A 16,611-nucleotide genomic window follows, 5' to 3' on the forward strand; every position below is an offset into this window, starting at 1 on the left:
TGGAACTGGCTCATATTTAATCTTTTGCAATTTAAAGGATGAATCCAGTAGCTGTGACCCTGTTTCCTGTTCTTCTTTGAAGCAAGAAGGGATATAATTTCAATGTTAGTGAGCACTGTGTACTACTTTCATGGAACCTACACACATAAACAAACTGGGAGGACACTAAAGGAAAAACACTGATGTAAACAGTAGCTCAGACACACGTTCAAAACACTGCATTAGCAAGGCGACATTTCTGACACCACTGTAACCCCAGCCTAAGTCTTTGCAGTCCTTGTCTTGATGTGGACTGATCTACCTTGATGTGCAAGGTAATTTCCAAATAAATATATACATACATTTTACTTACTATAGTTATTGCACAGAACTTCATACACAAAAACTTACAAGTATCACAGTTACATAAAGCAAATATTCCAAACTGTAAATAAAGAATAAAACTATTTAAATTTAAATTATATAATGTTTTCTATGCTCTAATAATGGGTTTACAGAGCATCTACAGTCTTCACAGCTGCATAATATATTCAAAGTAACTTTACAAACACAATTTGTTAAATAAGTATTAGCACACTGATAATATCACTCAGATAATATAAGTGGTTTCTTATAGGTGTACAAAACAAAACAAATTGGATTTTAATAACATCCTGTTTGCACAGTGAATGTTTTCTTCCACTGAAAGAGACAAATATTGAACTATTTAAATTTCAAACAGTGGTTTAGGTTCCAGTTTATGGAAAATATGGTCAAATACATCCCAGGACCCAAAAGGCCTGCAACATTTTGCCATTCAAAATCTGTAAAACACAATTCAATTTTATAAGTCTTTTTACAAATTTAGTAATGTTTAGTTTTACAGCAAAAGCAAGCAAATCACTAATTTTTCTTATATATGAACTTACAGTGATCTAGGCCTACACTTCATGTCAGACTCTGTTTTGCTTTGTATACATAATGTAATAATCAAGAGCCAAGTTATCAATGGTGGTCAGCAAGAAAGGAAGTAAAGCCCATTAAAAGTATTAACTTTTTCTGTACTGCGCTTGTAAGAGTTCCTACTATGTCACACCTTTCAGCACATCAGAGATGTAAGAGCCAGGATTTGTGATATCTCCCAGCAGACCTAAAACACAAGTATAAATTAGTGCCAAAAAATATCCATGGGGTTTACATAAGAAGAAGCAGAAACTCTTGTTATAGTGATGATTAATACATGTTAGAATGACATTTCCACATACCAGTAACATCACAGAACTCTTCAAAGGACGCACATGGCAACAGCTCTTCTCGATAAGTTGCCAACAACCTTTCAGATGCTTTCAGCAAAGCTTCATCATTATGTCTGATATAATCAGCAAGTGTCGATGGCCACTGATCATCACTGCTAACATTTACTTTCTGGAACAATGAAAACAAACCATTTTAATTTCAGTTGCTTCTCTCATGGCAGGATCCATCATCATTCTGAATATATAATGGTCAAAATTTGGCAGCCTCTATCCCTATTATGTACCTCTGGCAATCTTCATACTTTCAACTAGACACTGAAAGTATTTTATACTGAAACTTTCTCATATGGTGTATGCACATTTTATCCTTCTGACAGCAAATGTGGTCACACAAATCTTCTACACAAAGATCAAAGCAAACTTGAATTTTATATAGGTCCTTTTTAAGATATAAAACTTTTATGTGAAACATTTTTCAAGCTGGTGTATAATTAGAAAAATAACTACAATATATAATAACTATTAAAAGCATTTATTCTAATTAGCTTTATTATCAAAGAACCAGTTTATACACACTGCTGTCCTGAATCCAAGGCAACAATAAATTTACATAATTTGACACGTTACCGTTACAAGAACTCTGATCATAGAAATCCTACTATTTCAAATTATTTATTATGTGGTAACATTATTTTGTTTCTCTAGTAATGTGGTGCTTTAAATCCATAACATGGCCCATTTTCACATACTTCCTGGTAGTTTCATGATTGTTTAAGTTTCATTCGTGATTGCAGTTTAAAAGTCCACATTACAGTTGCAATTTACTCCCTATATGAGTTTCTGTCAATGATTTCCCAAGACGTTTCAGTCCATGTTTTGTGTGTTTTCTCCCAGTTAATGAAACATGACCAAATCCTTGTAATCTCCTTACCTTAACAATATCTGAGGATCAGCATCACTCGTTTCTCCACTATTCACTGATTTCACCTCTCTTAGGACCAGTTACTTTACTCAGATTTTTGTTTCAAATGTTTTCAATTCAAAAACATTTTTCAAAGGATAATACTGTTTCATAACCATACAAAAATATGGGAGAATATACATTTTGACACCACAATTTAGACAAATGGGAACTGGGAAAAATCATTACTGACAAGTGTCACTTATGAAAGTCAAATTTTCAGCTCCTTACATTGCTTACCTTAAAATAATTTGCATAAATGCCATCTACCAGCCCAAATAATATCATGTAACTCTTGTAGACACCATATTCCTTGACAGAATGATCTGAGAGCCGAGAGCCGGCAGGTCCAGCAGGCTGGACATGACGAGCTTGAGCAAGAACCAAGAGTCGCCGCAAATGGGATAGGCGTGTGTGATTCCAGCGAGAAGGTGGATGCAGCAAAAGTGACAGAACAACCCAGTACAATGGACCTTCAGCTTCATAGCAAGATTCTAACCATTTATCAGGTGCAGTATTCTCAAGATAGGACGTCAGGTTCTTATCTTCCCGTGGACCAGAACGAGTACTAAAACAGTTCAATTAGTTAATCAATCAATCTGTAAGTAATCAGTATTGACTTAATATGGTTCTCTTAATTCAGAAACTTAAAAATGTGTAAGAAAATTACGAAAACATAATGTTATTCAATAATTATAATCTACTGTTCAAGGAAACTTACACTAAGCAATAAAAAAAGTAACCAGCAAGATGGAAAATTAATTTTCAATGATGAAATTTATACTGAAAACACAAAAATAGTTTTTACTTTCTGATGAATCCAGTTAGAAAGAAGTAATATACAAAATGATTAAGCATGGTATTGAACTCACGTGTTGACAACATATAGAGCCATGTGAATGAGGTATGGTATGATATGCATGTTTGACTGTGGACCACCTCCACCTGTATCATCATGGAAACTCTTCTCCTGGGCAAATCTCAACAGTAGAAGTTTCACATCATGCACTGTTGAGGCATAGCTGATATCCCTATAGAAATACAATACAACTTTCTCCATGACTGTAAACTGAACATTTCCATTCAGAGCAGTAACAGCTTGTTTATATTATTACATTATTTTACCTATGGCCAGTACACTCCTGAAGGTAATTGTTGTGACGAGCCAAGCAGCTTGCAAATGCTGATTCGGGCACCTGTGGACCCCACAGTGGCAACAACCCATTGCATTTTGTATTTGCATTCTGCAATGCTGCAGACTCCCACTCATCACGAGCACGTGCAAGTCTAAACACAAATATACAAAAGTTTGATTTTACGGCATTGAAGACTGGGAAAACCTAAGTTCAGTGGTGATGGCTGGGACTGAATCTGACACTCTTTATGTTCTAGGTCAGTATGCTATAAAGCAATCCCAAGAGTTACATGAGTAAAACATGGATAGATACAGCTGCCCTGTTGTTCTAGTGGTTTACCTATTAGCAATGTATTCAAAAGGTCATAGTATGATTTCCAACCACTGTCATCAATCTTTAAAACTAAAAAGTGTACAGTATAATGACAACAAAGTCGGGGGCCACGCCATAGCTCAAGCGGTTAGTTGCTGGCTTCCCAACGCGGTAGCCTGGGTTCAAACCTGTGTCTGGTCATGTGGGATTTGTGGTGGACAAAGGGGCGCTGGGGTAGGTTTTCTCCAAGTACTTCAGTTTCCCCTGCCAATCTTCATTCCACCAAATTTTCCATCATCGTAATCACCTGGGCCAGGTAATAAGCCAATCACTGACCACCATGCGAAGTGGACCCAACTGGACTCCACCACCAGGCCATGAAGGCCCATAGGGTTGTGACACGTTGAGGGTCCCACATTATCTAGACAATCGGCTCATAGATGGAGGTAAGGTTGTCAGCCTTGCGCGCCGGTCGCACTTTACTCCCCAGGAAAATTATTTAATTAATTCCTGGTACTCATATCTGTTAGAGGCTGAGTGAATCCCAGGCCCATAGTTGTCATCCATATCCTCCTAGGCAAAAGACGCCTACTTTTATAAGGAATGATGCTACTGGAAAGTAATGAATCAATGTTCCACTTCAAACTGATTGTGATTTCAGTTGTGTAGTTGGTGATTTATGTGTTCATGGTGCTACTTATTTTTAGAAATTTCCCCCTCTTCTTCTTATGATGGTCTCACCTGCAGTAATGTAAGTGTGTGTGTGTGGTCAGTAAGGAATCTTAAGGAACATAATGAATGTTCATCATCGCTAAAGCATTTATGAGGTGCTGAAGGTACCAGAAGCCTCTCTCATGAAAATAAATGTACCTGCGTGGTCATCCTGAGGCCTAAATGTGGTGTAACGGTGGTCAAAAGAGGCTTATTCAAGTAAATATGTGAAGCAGAAAAATCAATATAATGTCATGAATGGAAAACATCAGTACAAGATTAAGGACACTGCTGAAATTCCTACAAAGCTCAGAGCATGCAAATCTGGCTTATGTTCAAAATGAGAACACATATTTTCATCAGTTGCAATTTTTGTAAAATATATGTTACTGAGTTAATATCATTTTCCATTATGCATTTGTACTAAAATCACATGTGAATACAAAAAAAAAAAAAAAAAACAATATTCCTGTACATGTTACCAACACCCCAGTGTGCTACAGATTAAACAATTAATTTATATCATATTTCTAGTTAATTTTGTAATGATGTAAAATAAGTAAAATACAGTATAAAAATTATTCAAATACTTCCAGTCACTCAATTAACATAGCATGTGCAAACCTGCAATACTTAAATACTGTATCTCAGCAGAGTGAAAGAAAATATAGGATGCAAACAGAAGCATAAGAGATAAACTTCCTCTATTTAAGACTTCCATGACAGAGCATGACAGATGTCTCCATATACTCTCTAAGAATCCAATTCAGGTTTGCTTATATTTGGCATATATTTATCTCAAAAGTGTGAACTTTTCAATGCTATTTAAAAAAGTTCTCTCTTCAGGTTTCTACCCATTAAATTTGAAGATATTTTTGATCACAGAGTTGTCTCATCACTTGCATCGATTTACATGAGAGTCTGGTCAAATCTAGGAAGACATGGAAGGGGCATGTACCCCTCACAACAGTGATGACAAACCATTACAATTTTGGAAGAGACCACTTGGCAGATATGGCTCTAGATGGAAGAACAATATTAAGATAGACGTTCAGGAAATAAGGTGCAAGGGCATACAATCAATTAATCTGGCCCAAGAAAAGACGCACTGGCACAATCTTGTCAACACAGTAGTAAAACTTCACGTTCCACAAAAATCATTCTTTCATAATTAACTGTGTGACCATTAGCTTCTAAAGAAAGATTCTGCTTCCTCGAGTTAGTTAACTTACCTGACAGCAGCCATGTGACAATCGACATGAACTACATTAAAATGCGTGACAGTACTGTAACCAACTGTCTTCCTGGGTTTAGATTCAAACTCTTCAACATTACACCGTTTTGTAAATGTATACACCCCCAGTACTTTGTTAGGCTGGAACTTATAACCCTCTCGACAAATCACACAGACAAGGCCAGTCTCTTCACCAAGATCTTCCATCAGAAGTGTGCTCTTCGCAGTTACCTGAAATGTTACAAAATAAATATCACTGAATAATCAAACAAGGGACATCAGCTTAAAGGTTCTGTAAGTATGTCTAATGTCAATACCTGTCCCTTGTCATTGGTGCGCATGCCAAGAGCCCCAAGCTGTTTCTCTCGCATGGCCATGGCAAGACGTTTCTTCTCGGCACGTGTCTGTTCTCGAACTTCCTCAATGCGGCTTGCCACCTTGGGGTGTGCTCGGAGTGCCTCCAGAAGATTCTCAGCAAGCGAACCCACATGTTCATCTGATGATACCTGTTCTAAACGATGGATGATAGGAATACAGTCTGCAGATACTGCCAACTGTAAAAAATACAGAGATGATTTTATCACTATGTGATAAAAAAGAATAAAAAATTAATGACAGAAGTATCATAACTTTTACCGTGGAATTTGGAAAGACAATTCATCTTTCACCTAAGATTTGTGTATGACAGCAGCATCTAGGGAAAAGGCTGATAAGAGTTTTTACACACTACATCAAAACTATGAGGTAATTCAAAATTCTTACTCATATGACGAGGCATCATATGAAATTCTCATATTCATATGTTAGCTGGTAGTGTTAACAAATTTAGAACTCTAACACGTTCACCAATATCTACAACATAATTCAAAATTCTTACGTACTGACCAAACATTGGATGTAACCCAAAATTGCAATATGACAGTCGACTTCGTATTTTTGCACAGTAGCCGGAACGACAACAAATAAAAATGAGACTCATGATGGCAATTAAGAAGATACTTGTATCCACTTTCAAAGCCACAAAAGATTGAGAAACAGGCGAACCCCTACTTAATGGCCCCCAATTCAAGGCTTTCCCTCATTTGATGTTCAATTTCAATGATCGCAAGTGAATAATCTCAGTGTTAAATTTCCTCCATTTAAGGTCCTCCTCAATTTAATGTACAAATCCACTGCTCCTCAAAGAAACCTTAAATGGGGGTACCACTGTATATAAAATTTATTTGTACACTTGTAAGATATAGTCTCTTACTGTGCTGGAAAATAAAAATGACAAGAGCTTAGAAAATATAGCGATCTAAGAGGGACAAAGTGAAAAATTTCTGATATTCCGCTTAATAAGCAACTTCATCTGTGATGGTGGAACTGCTTGTGTGGTTGCCACCTGGGAGACTGAGAATATGGGAAAGTAACATTAAGCTGAATTAGCTGTTACTCTCTCAGTGTAACAAACTCAACTGCCATTTATTTTCATGCAGTGTATGACATAAATTAGAGTGAAACAGCTATAGAGTATCGCCTATAACATGGATTTAATTGTAGCATAAACAAAAAGAACCACTGGAACTATCAATTTCTTAACATTACATATTGTGACATGTCTAACCACTGCTGGGCAACGGGAGGTGGAACAAGTTACCATGAAGACAGACCCTTGATAAACGGTCAGTTGCCGGGTTGCACAACAGTGGAAGCGAGGTTACGAAACAGTAAGGAAAGTGGTGTTTCTCCGTGCCGTGCCGAGTAGAGCCGAGCCAAGCACTGGTTGCTACGCAGCTACAACTCTCGGCGGCGTTCCCCAGCAACGCCTGTAAACACGGCGATTATGCAACAGGGAAGGAAGGTGGGTTTTTCGCTCTCCAAGTGAGGGTGTAGAAGGGAGACTGGAATGTGTAGGGAGAGAGTTGAAATGTAGCAACCGCCGAAGCCAGTTAGTATTCGGAGCCTAAGGAAGCAGTAGAAGTCTATCAGTCACCAAGGTCAGTTGTAACGAGTGAATTGCGAACGCAAAGAAGAGGTTATAAGTTCAGATGAAGTATAGTAGCCATAGAAGAAGAAGAACCGAACATGCAACAGAAGTGTTTCTGCGTGATAACCAGTGATAGTGTGCGACAACTGAGAAGGTATTGGGAGTGTGTAATTCGGTGACACTTGCATAGCTCCCGAGTTATAAACAAGTGAAGCCTACTGAAGATAGAGTGAAGAGATTATTAACTGAAAGCTGGGGGATCAATTTTCAGTTATGCATTTTAACCATTTTCAAGCATTTTTGGGAATTTTAAAAATTCTCTAAATATGGAAGTGAGATTGTAAATAATGTTACCACACAACACTCACCTGAGAGTGCTCATGTTCAGAGGAAAGACCTGTAAGGAAGCGTAAGATGTACTTCAAAGCTGGCTTTGAAATGAATTCTTTCCAATCGTCACTGTCAGTCCGCATCAATGTTGGCTTAACACACGGCGCATGCATCTGCAAGAGATAATTAAAAGTCAATAATATAAGATAAAATCTGGCACATTTTTATCATCACTCACCTGTCCACATAAATACTACTTTATACAAAAAACAACAGATGGATACTATTGTGTGTATCTCTCATGCACATCTGCATAATCTAAAACTAATCAGCAAATTGCATACATATGGAAAATCAACCATCAGTGAGACTAGTTACAGTTTACTGTGGTGACTGATGGTAGTTTCTGTATAGAGCACAGTGAAATAAAGTACTGTTTCTGAAGGAGACAAGAGATATGAGCAGTGAAACTGATTCAATTTCAAATTTGGGGAATTTTACTGTTAAGATATATGAGAAAGGAATACAAAATTTAATGATAAATGAAATTCCTCAGATCAAGGAAAAAAAAAAGTTTTTCTTAGACACAGGAACTGCAAATTACCAAAAATAATCAGCTTTTTTATCAGTACTAACAGAAATCCCTGAAAAGTCTAGAGTTGAAATACACCAAAAATAAGGTGTTGAAAATTTGAATACATAGCCAAAACACCTGTTCTTCCAGGTTCAGTTAAAATAAACTATACAATAATTGCTCACTCATTATGATCTTGCAAATATACACTCCTACTCACCTAAGTACAGTAACAAGTCAAAGTACTGAAAATGCAAAAGGATGTCACATCTGCTCTATTATTTACCATTGTGGTACAATGGTGTTTGCATTACACATTAAACAACTGTTGAGCACAAATACAGTGGTGCATACAGGTAGCTTTATGCACTATAATCAAACCACACAGGTTATGGTCAGCAGGCAGGGAACCACAAATGAATAAACTGAGAAAAACACATATAAAATGATCTTATCCTTCTCTCAAGGTTAAGTCCATATGTAGGTGAAATTATTGGGGATCATCGGTGCAGGTTTTCATGTAAAAGATCATCTATTGATCAAATTTTTTTACATTCATCAGATAGTGGAGAAAATATGGGAGTACAATGAGGCAGTACATCAGCTGCTCAAAGACTTCAAGAAAGCCTATGATTCTGGTAGAAGGGCCTTAGTTAAAGATTTTGTGTGTAAAGAAAAACACATGGTAGTATTGATGGTAGTAAGGAGGTTGTTCTAAAAGTAAACGCTGAGAAAACTAAGTATATGTTGCTATCTCATCACCAGAAATCATGACATAAAGACATCCAACAGATCCTCTGAAAATGTAGCAGTTTAAATATTTGGGAACAAACGTAAAAAATCAAAATTTGATTCAGGAGGAAATTAAGAGACTGAATTCAGGTAATGGATGCTATCATTCAGTCCAGAAACTTGTCTTCATGTCTGCCATCTAAAAACATGTTTTTTTTTTATGTTTTAGAACAGAAATATACAAAACTATAATTTTGCCTGTGGTTCTGTATGGGTGTAAAATTTGGTCCTTGACATTATGGTAAGAACACAGACTAAGGGTGTTTGATAACAGGGTGCTGAGGAGAATATTGGGACTGAAGAGAGATGAAGTGATGGAAGGTTCGAGAAAACTGCATAATGAGGAACTTCATAATTTGTACTCTCTGCCAAGTATAATTAGAATGATCCAGTCAAAGAGGATGAGATGGCCAGGCCAGGCAATGCAGCATGAATGTGAGAGAAAAGGAATGAAAATAGGACATTGGGGGAAAGCCAGAAGGAAACAGACCATGAGAAAGACCAAGATGTAGTGCAGTGGTTAATATTAGTATGGATCTTAGAGAGAACGGATTGCATGATATGGACAGGAACCAATGGAAGGCGCCTGTAAACATGGTAATGAACCTTTGGGNAGGATTGCATGGTATGGACTGGACTGATCTGGCTAAGGATAGGAACCAATGGAAGGCGCCTGTAAACATGGTAATGAACCTTTGGGTTCCATAAAGCAATGGAAATTGTTGAGTAGCCACACAATTGGTGGATTCTCAAGAAGAGCTCATCTCCATAGTTAGTTATTATACATAAGAGCACATTCAAATGAGGCACAACTATAATAAGCAAGTACTGAAACTGAAAAGACAAATAACAGTAATAAATAAACAAACTTATGCTTCTGATTATCAAATTCATCAAACAACTAAAGAACCACTGGATAGATTTTCATAAAATTTGGAAATGATAAGCTTTACAGAAAACTGTCATATCATTTCAATTTATATTTGGCTTGGACAATCTAATAACCTCTTTACATGAAGACCTACACATATTCCTTGAATATTTTGAGCATAACTTGCTAAATATTTACCAGAGCAAAATATGTTTCAAACAAAAGTTGTAGAGAAAAACAGAACATACATTTTATATTCAATATACTCTTTCTGTAAGTTTTATGCTTTTTGAAATACTATAAATGAATTGGATGCTATGCACAGATTTCTGAATTGTTATGTTATGCAACACCTCGGGTATTCTGCTTCTTCAGTTTTTCAAGCATTTTTTCTCCCTTCATCACCACAGATAATCAGGATACCATACATAATTCAGAGATAAAAACTTTCATTTGCATACCTGCAACCATATCTTTAAAGAGATGTAATACTGGACAGACATTAAAGCCAGCTACTTTCCACTCTACGTTTTATCAAAGGAAAAAATAATTAATAATTAATAACAACAAAAACAACCACTACCATCATCATTCCTTTAAACTACTCTACTTACTGTAATGTATTCCAATGCCTGTCTCACAATACCCAGTGATATGATGTAATCTTTCAATGTATTGCCAATAGAATTGCGTTCAATACTTGCTGTCAAGATGCACAAAAGCTCGAGCTACAAAAGAGAAGAGGATCATATATCAGCTATAAGGTTTCTTTTAACTGCAATTTAAATACTGAACTGGAAACAAAATTTCTCTCAAACAAATTTCTGAATAATGTTTCAACAGAAATCAGAATATTCTAGAAACTTGCTAGGTTCAATAAATGTATAGTGAAACTGTAAGAGCAAGTAACTTTTTGAACTGTATTTGCAGTTTTGCTCATTCGCAGCATGTAAAGGTCCCTTTAACCCACCTTGTCTGTCCTACCCTTGCCTAGCAGGAAGTCTGCATTCCAGAATTTAAATATGAGCAGCTTAGTCCCTCCAAGTTTCAACCACTAAGAAACGTGCATCATGTCATCTGAATTTCCTCAGTCCAATAGCTTGTTTCAATATATACTGTGCAACCTGACTAGTTTAGAGGCACCATGTAGTATTATCCCCTCCTTGTCACATGGGTTTCCCCTTCTCCTCAGCTTCTACTGACCACAGACAATGTTATAGACAACTCTGCTAGTGTATGCATACGGAATACAGTCTTGTCCCCCATCAAAGAACTACTGCATTTCGGATGGCACAGACTGCAAAGTTTTGAAAAACCATAATTACCGCAATGAAACAGAATAACTTAGACTTGATATAAAGCTTGAAATAATACATCTGTGTGAAGTGTGAAATCAGCAGCTTGTCAAAAAACAAAATAGGAATGTGATATGGATTAACTTAAAATTGAGTTCAAGCTAGGAAAGAAATTTATAAACAATCAAATATAGTAATACTAAATACATAACCATATGATGAGACCAAAATCTTAATATAATCATAGGTAATAAATTATCTGAATGTGTTTCAGAATTTAAGTATCAGATGGAAACCATATAAAACAGAAACTGGATCACACAAAATATAATACAGCTCTTTCGAATATATTAAAAGTATATATATATCAAACAACAATGTGGCCAGGGTTTTGTGTGGTTTCTCATTCTGCAGAAACAATGAATTAATATAATGTAACGTGTCGGCAATCCAAAAGAGTAACTTCTATGGAAACGCTAGAATAGACCGTTGCATAGGAAACAACATTCGCTCTACTGTAGTTCTAACAGGAATCTCCACGGTTACGACGAATACGCGAAGCGTTCCCACAGAGACAATGCAATAACAATGGGTCATTGCGTAGGAAACGTGGAACCGACAAAGCAACGTTTCCACCGCTATAACAGAGGGTTCGTTGCATAGCAGCGACCAAGGTTATATAGCGGGGCTGAATGCATTTGACAGTCAGTCTTGGAATAGCCAGCTAAGAAGTCAGTCGTTATCAATCCTTCAAAGTAGTCAGTCCTAGAATAACCGCCAGAGAAGAGAGTCCAGTGTCGGCCGGAATATTGTAACCAGTAATTGTAACACTGCAAGTGCAAATGCCTGTAAAGTGTGTGTAAGGCGAGCGAACAGAATAAATTCGCTATACCAAACAACGACGTGAAGTTATTTGTAGCGTGACACACAAGACACGCTACACTGGTATGTATGAAAACAAGGGGCTCCAGAAATAAACTTGATCTAAGAAGAATGACGTAAACGGGCAATTATAAGTATGGCATAATGAGGAAACCTGTGATTTGTACATGTTATCTAACAGGCTTATTATAAGGGTGATGAAAACAAGATTACAGTGTGCTGAACACATAGCTCAAAAGGAGGAACCAAGAAGTGCACAGGTAAACTTCCTGGAAGTGACACAAAAGACAGAATAAAATGGAAAGATAACATTAAGATAAATCTTAGGAAAATAAAATTATGCAGACAGGAGTTGGATGAAACTTGCTCAGCACTATATCCTATGGCAGGCTTTAGTATCTGCAGTGTTGAAAATTTGGTTCTACAACAGCAGAATTAGTTAATTAATTGAATTTTAAACTGGTAGGTACCATTAAATTTGCAGCTGTGAAAAAGACATTCTTTGTTAAATTATTTGGCACTTTCAAGATTCTGATTTTAAATGGTCACATAAAGTGAAGGTCATCTTATACTATATTACAATATGCAAACACAACATTTAACAGCTGTTTCATGCTAATTATGAGATAATCGTGTAAGCATAACATTACTGTAATACCTTGTGTTCATCCTCAAGGGAATGCTCAAAGTCAAATCTGTTGAAATCAGTCACGGAGGAGAAGTGATCGCAAAGAAGTGCCATCTTTGCAGCATTGCCGTAAGTCAATGCTGCTAAGACACGTGATAGATGGAGGAGCACAGCTGAATTGTTGCGTACACCTTGGGCTGTGGTACATGTCAGAAGGGCTCCGATATGTTCGCTACCTCCGAATGTTTGTGAGAAACGCACAAATTTCTCCAATGGTTGAGATGCTGCCTTTGCAAGAATTGTTTCCATGATCTGCAATACAAAATCCATGCACTTCATTATTAAAGACATTTTAATTTCTATCTCACATTTCAATAAAATGTCTACTTTGAACTACCTAGCTGATAATCATTCTTCACCTACATTACAAAGTGTAATAACAAAAATGATGTTAGTAACTACAACCATTCCTTCACTTGTACTTAGACTTTCTTCTGAAGCCAGAACTGAGCTGAGCAGTCCTATAAGAAACCTTTACAAGTCATGAAATATTCATGTTCAAAGATGCTGGTGATCCAGGATTAGTTTACTGGAATTCTTAAGCATCAGATTACTGAAGTGGAGTGGGCCAGTATCAGATCCAGTGAAGTAAATGGGACTTGTTTCCCTCTAAATGCATCACAGCAATAGCAATGGGATTTAAATAATGCAGTTACACAAGAGTGAACAAGAAGAGATTGCACCATGGAAAACTTACATCCAGTAACTGCTCAGTAATGGCTGCTTGTGAAGCATCAGTCTCTCCAGCAAGGCACAACTGTAAAATACCCAGGAAGATACCAATGGCCCCAAGTTCAGGTTGTGTAAGAACTTCCTGGTTACGCTGGACTTTCACACATAATCTAAACAACTTGAGCAGAACTTGGAGCAGTGGCCGAGCACGCGTGATGTCCCTGATGGCAGACAATCGATCCAACATGATCTGAAACAGAAAATTTATAACAAAATATGTTTCATTCTTTATTGAAGTAAATAATTCAACTTACATAAATTAAAAGAAACATATTCAATCAAATAATAAATTAACATCATCTACCAATAAAGTGGCTGTATTTGTTACAGTTATGAATATAGTCATAATATCTCAAAATACTCAAGTCCAATTTTGGCACCGAGATTTCAAAAGATGATGCAAACACTACAGAATTTCTAATTTTTGGCACATCTGCGCCAAAAACTCAAGGAATTAGCTTGGCTATATTCTTCTAGGGGATACTTAAGCAGATGCTCAAAGCAATATCAAGTCCCATTTCAAGTCAATGATTAAGATTTCCATCATCCTTCAAGTAATAACATGACAGAAGTATACATTCCATGGCAGTTAACCAAAATTACACTAACCACATCATCTATGTTAAGCAAATATATCTCCATAACATCAATTTGACCAATGCAACATTAGTTACTTGAAGAGATTGTTCAGTGTGGCATGGTAACCACAGAATATGTGTAATACTTTTACAAGGTAGATGTGGGTAATGACACTTTCTACGTATCTTCAGTATTTGATTACTTACTAACTTACTTAATTACTCATGGAGCTGAGCCCTTCTGGAGGAGCCACCAATTCTGCAGCTACTCAAGAATTTCCCAGCATTTTATGGAACCCAAAGGTTTATAACCGTGTTCACAAGAGACCTCCACTGGTCCCTATCCTGAGCCAGGTCTATCCAATCTATACCATCCCACCCTATCTCTCTAAGATCCATTCTAATATTGTCCTCCCACCTATGCCTTGGTCTTCCCAGTGGTCTCTTTCCTTCTGGCTTTCCCACTAATATCCTATATGCATTCGTCTCCCCCATTCGTGCTACATGACCTGCCCACCTCATCCTCCTTGACTTCATCATTCTAATTACACTTGGAGAAGAGTACAAGTTATGAAGCTCCTCATTATGCAGTTTTCTCCAACCTCCTGTCACTTCATCTCTCTTAGGTCCAAGTATTCTCCTCAACAACCTGTTCTCAAATACCCTCAGTCTATGTTCCTCCCTTAATATCAGAGACAAAGTTTCACACCCATACAGAACCACAGGCAAAATTATAGTTTTGTATATTCTAATTTTTATGTTTTTGGACAACAGACAAGAGATTCTGGCCTGAATGGTAGCAAGCATTACCTGAGTTCAATCACCTCTTAATTTCCTCCTGAATCCGGTTTCGATCTGTTATCGCCGTTCCCAAATATCTGAACTGTGCCACATTTTCAAAACACCTGTTTCCTATCTTTATATCATGATTTTGCCCTGAATTTTGGTGACAAGACAGCAAGATATACTTAGTTTTCTCAGTGTTTACTTCTAGACCAACCTCTTTACTTGCATCAATTAAAGTTTGTGTGTTTTTCTTTATGGTATCTACATTACCACCCAGTAGATTCACGTCATCGGCATAGACCAACAGCTGATGCGTCCCATTTAATTTCAGTCTCACCTGGTTTCCCTGGACCTTCCTAATTGCATATTCTAAGGCAAAGTTGAAAAGGAGTGGCGATAAAGCATCTCCTTGTTTTAGAAAATTCTGGATAGAAAATTTATCAGACAAATGTTTACCTACATGGACTTTACTATACGTTTCGTTTAAACACATTTTAATCAACCTAACTAGTTTCATGGGTATCCAAAACTCTATTAGAATATTGCACAATACTTCCCTCCTAACTGAATCATCGGCTTTCTTGAAGTCTATGAATAGCTGATGTACTGTCTTATTGTACTCCCATTTTTTCCCCAATATCTGACGAATGCAAAAGATCTGATCTGTAGTTGATCTGTTACGTTAAAACCCACACCGATGATCCCCAATAATTTCATCTATATATGGACTTAACCTTGAAAGAAGAATACTGGATAGAATGTTATATGAAGTTGATAGCAGTGATAACCCCCGATAATTACTACAGTCAGTTTTATCACCCTTCTTGTGCACTGGTACAATAACAGACTCCTTCCACTGATCAGGCAATTTTTCCTTAAGCCAAATAGAAGTAATTAGCTTAGATTATACAGATATTAAAACTATGTACAGGCTATAGAGAATATGGAATGTTCACAATCCCAATACCTGTAAGACCAGACCCAAATGGTTTTCTCAGATTCTGAAAATGCGGCACAGAGCAATCCATTTTCTGCATAAGCTCATATGATGTTTCATTCATCCACATAATTAATTTCTACAACCCAAGTTCATACAAAACTTTTATTTTTTAAAGTGTTACTGAATATGACATTCAAACAAACCTGTAGGCCACCACAGTCAGCCATCACATTGGCCATTTTGTAAACTTCCTCATTATTCACTTCCTGCTCACTCTTGGCATCCAGTGTCTCTACAAATTCTTCAGTAGCATCTCCTAGCAGACCTCTCATGCGGTAAACTACACGCATAGCATCACCTTCAGCACCTTCTGCAACCCATACTTTCTTGAATACCTTAAATGACATTAAAAGGAAAAAAATAACACAAAAGATGCTCACAGGACTACAGTTCAGTCATCTAACATATGTAGTCATACATGACAAATGTCTGTGAAGACAAAACTTCTTCAGGAAACAAAGACTAAGCAGAGATTCATATAACCTCAAATGATGCTGACATTAATACCATAACACATATTCTGGA

General features: G+C 36.9%; 1 protein-coding gene across 1 annotated transcript in view; it reads right to left on the bottom strand.

The window, feature by feature from the left end:
• Positions 1 to 338: 338 nt before the first annotated feature.
• Positions 339 to 16,611, bottom strand: part of LOC111867806 (protein purity of essence) — a 123,087-nt gene continuing 106,814 nt past the window's right edge. The window contains exons 74-85 of the mRNA XM_023857977.1: positions 16,230 to 16,421; positions 13,688 to 13,912; positions 12,961 to 13,242; positions 10,740 to 10,853; positions 7,927 to 8,061; positions 5,907 to 6,143; positions 5,588 to 5,820; positions 3,322 to 3,483; positions 3,069 to 3,227; positions 2,437 to 2,764; positions 1,245 to 1,404; positions 339 to 1,129 (exon numbers count right to left, since the gene is read on the bottom strand). Of these exons, the coding sequence (XP_023713745.1) occupies positions 1,065 to 1,129; positions 1,245 to 1,404; positions 2,437 to 2,764; positions 3,069 to 3,227; positions 3,322 to 3,483; positions 5,588 to 5,820; positions 5,907 to 6,143; positions 7,927 to 8,061; positions 10,740 to 10,853; positions 12,961 to 13,242; positions 13,688 to 13,912; positions 16,230 to 16,421 (2,292 nt within the window). The 3' untranslated portion in view covers positions 339 to 1,064. The remainder of the gene's footprint in view (positions 1,130 to 1,244; positions 1,405 to 2,436; positions 2,765 to 3,068; positions 3,228 to 3,321; positions 3,484 to 5,587; positions 5,821 to 5,906; positions 6,144 to 7,926; positions 8,062 to 10,739; positions 10,854 to 12,960; positions 13,243 to 13,687; positions 13,913 to 16,229; positions 16,422 to 16,611) is intronic.

Source organism: Cryptotermes secundus, unplaced genomic scaffold (assembly GCF_002891405.2).
Source record: "Cryptotermes secundus unplaced genomic scaffold, Csec_1.0 scaffold953, whole genome shotgun sequence".
In the NCBI taxonomy this organism is placed as follows: domain Eukaryota; kingdom Metazoa; phylum Arthropoda; class Insecta; order Blattodea; family Kalotermitidae; genus Cryptotermes; species Cryptotermes secundus.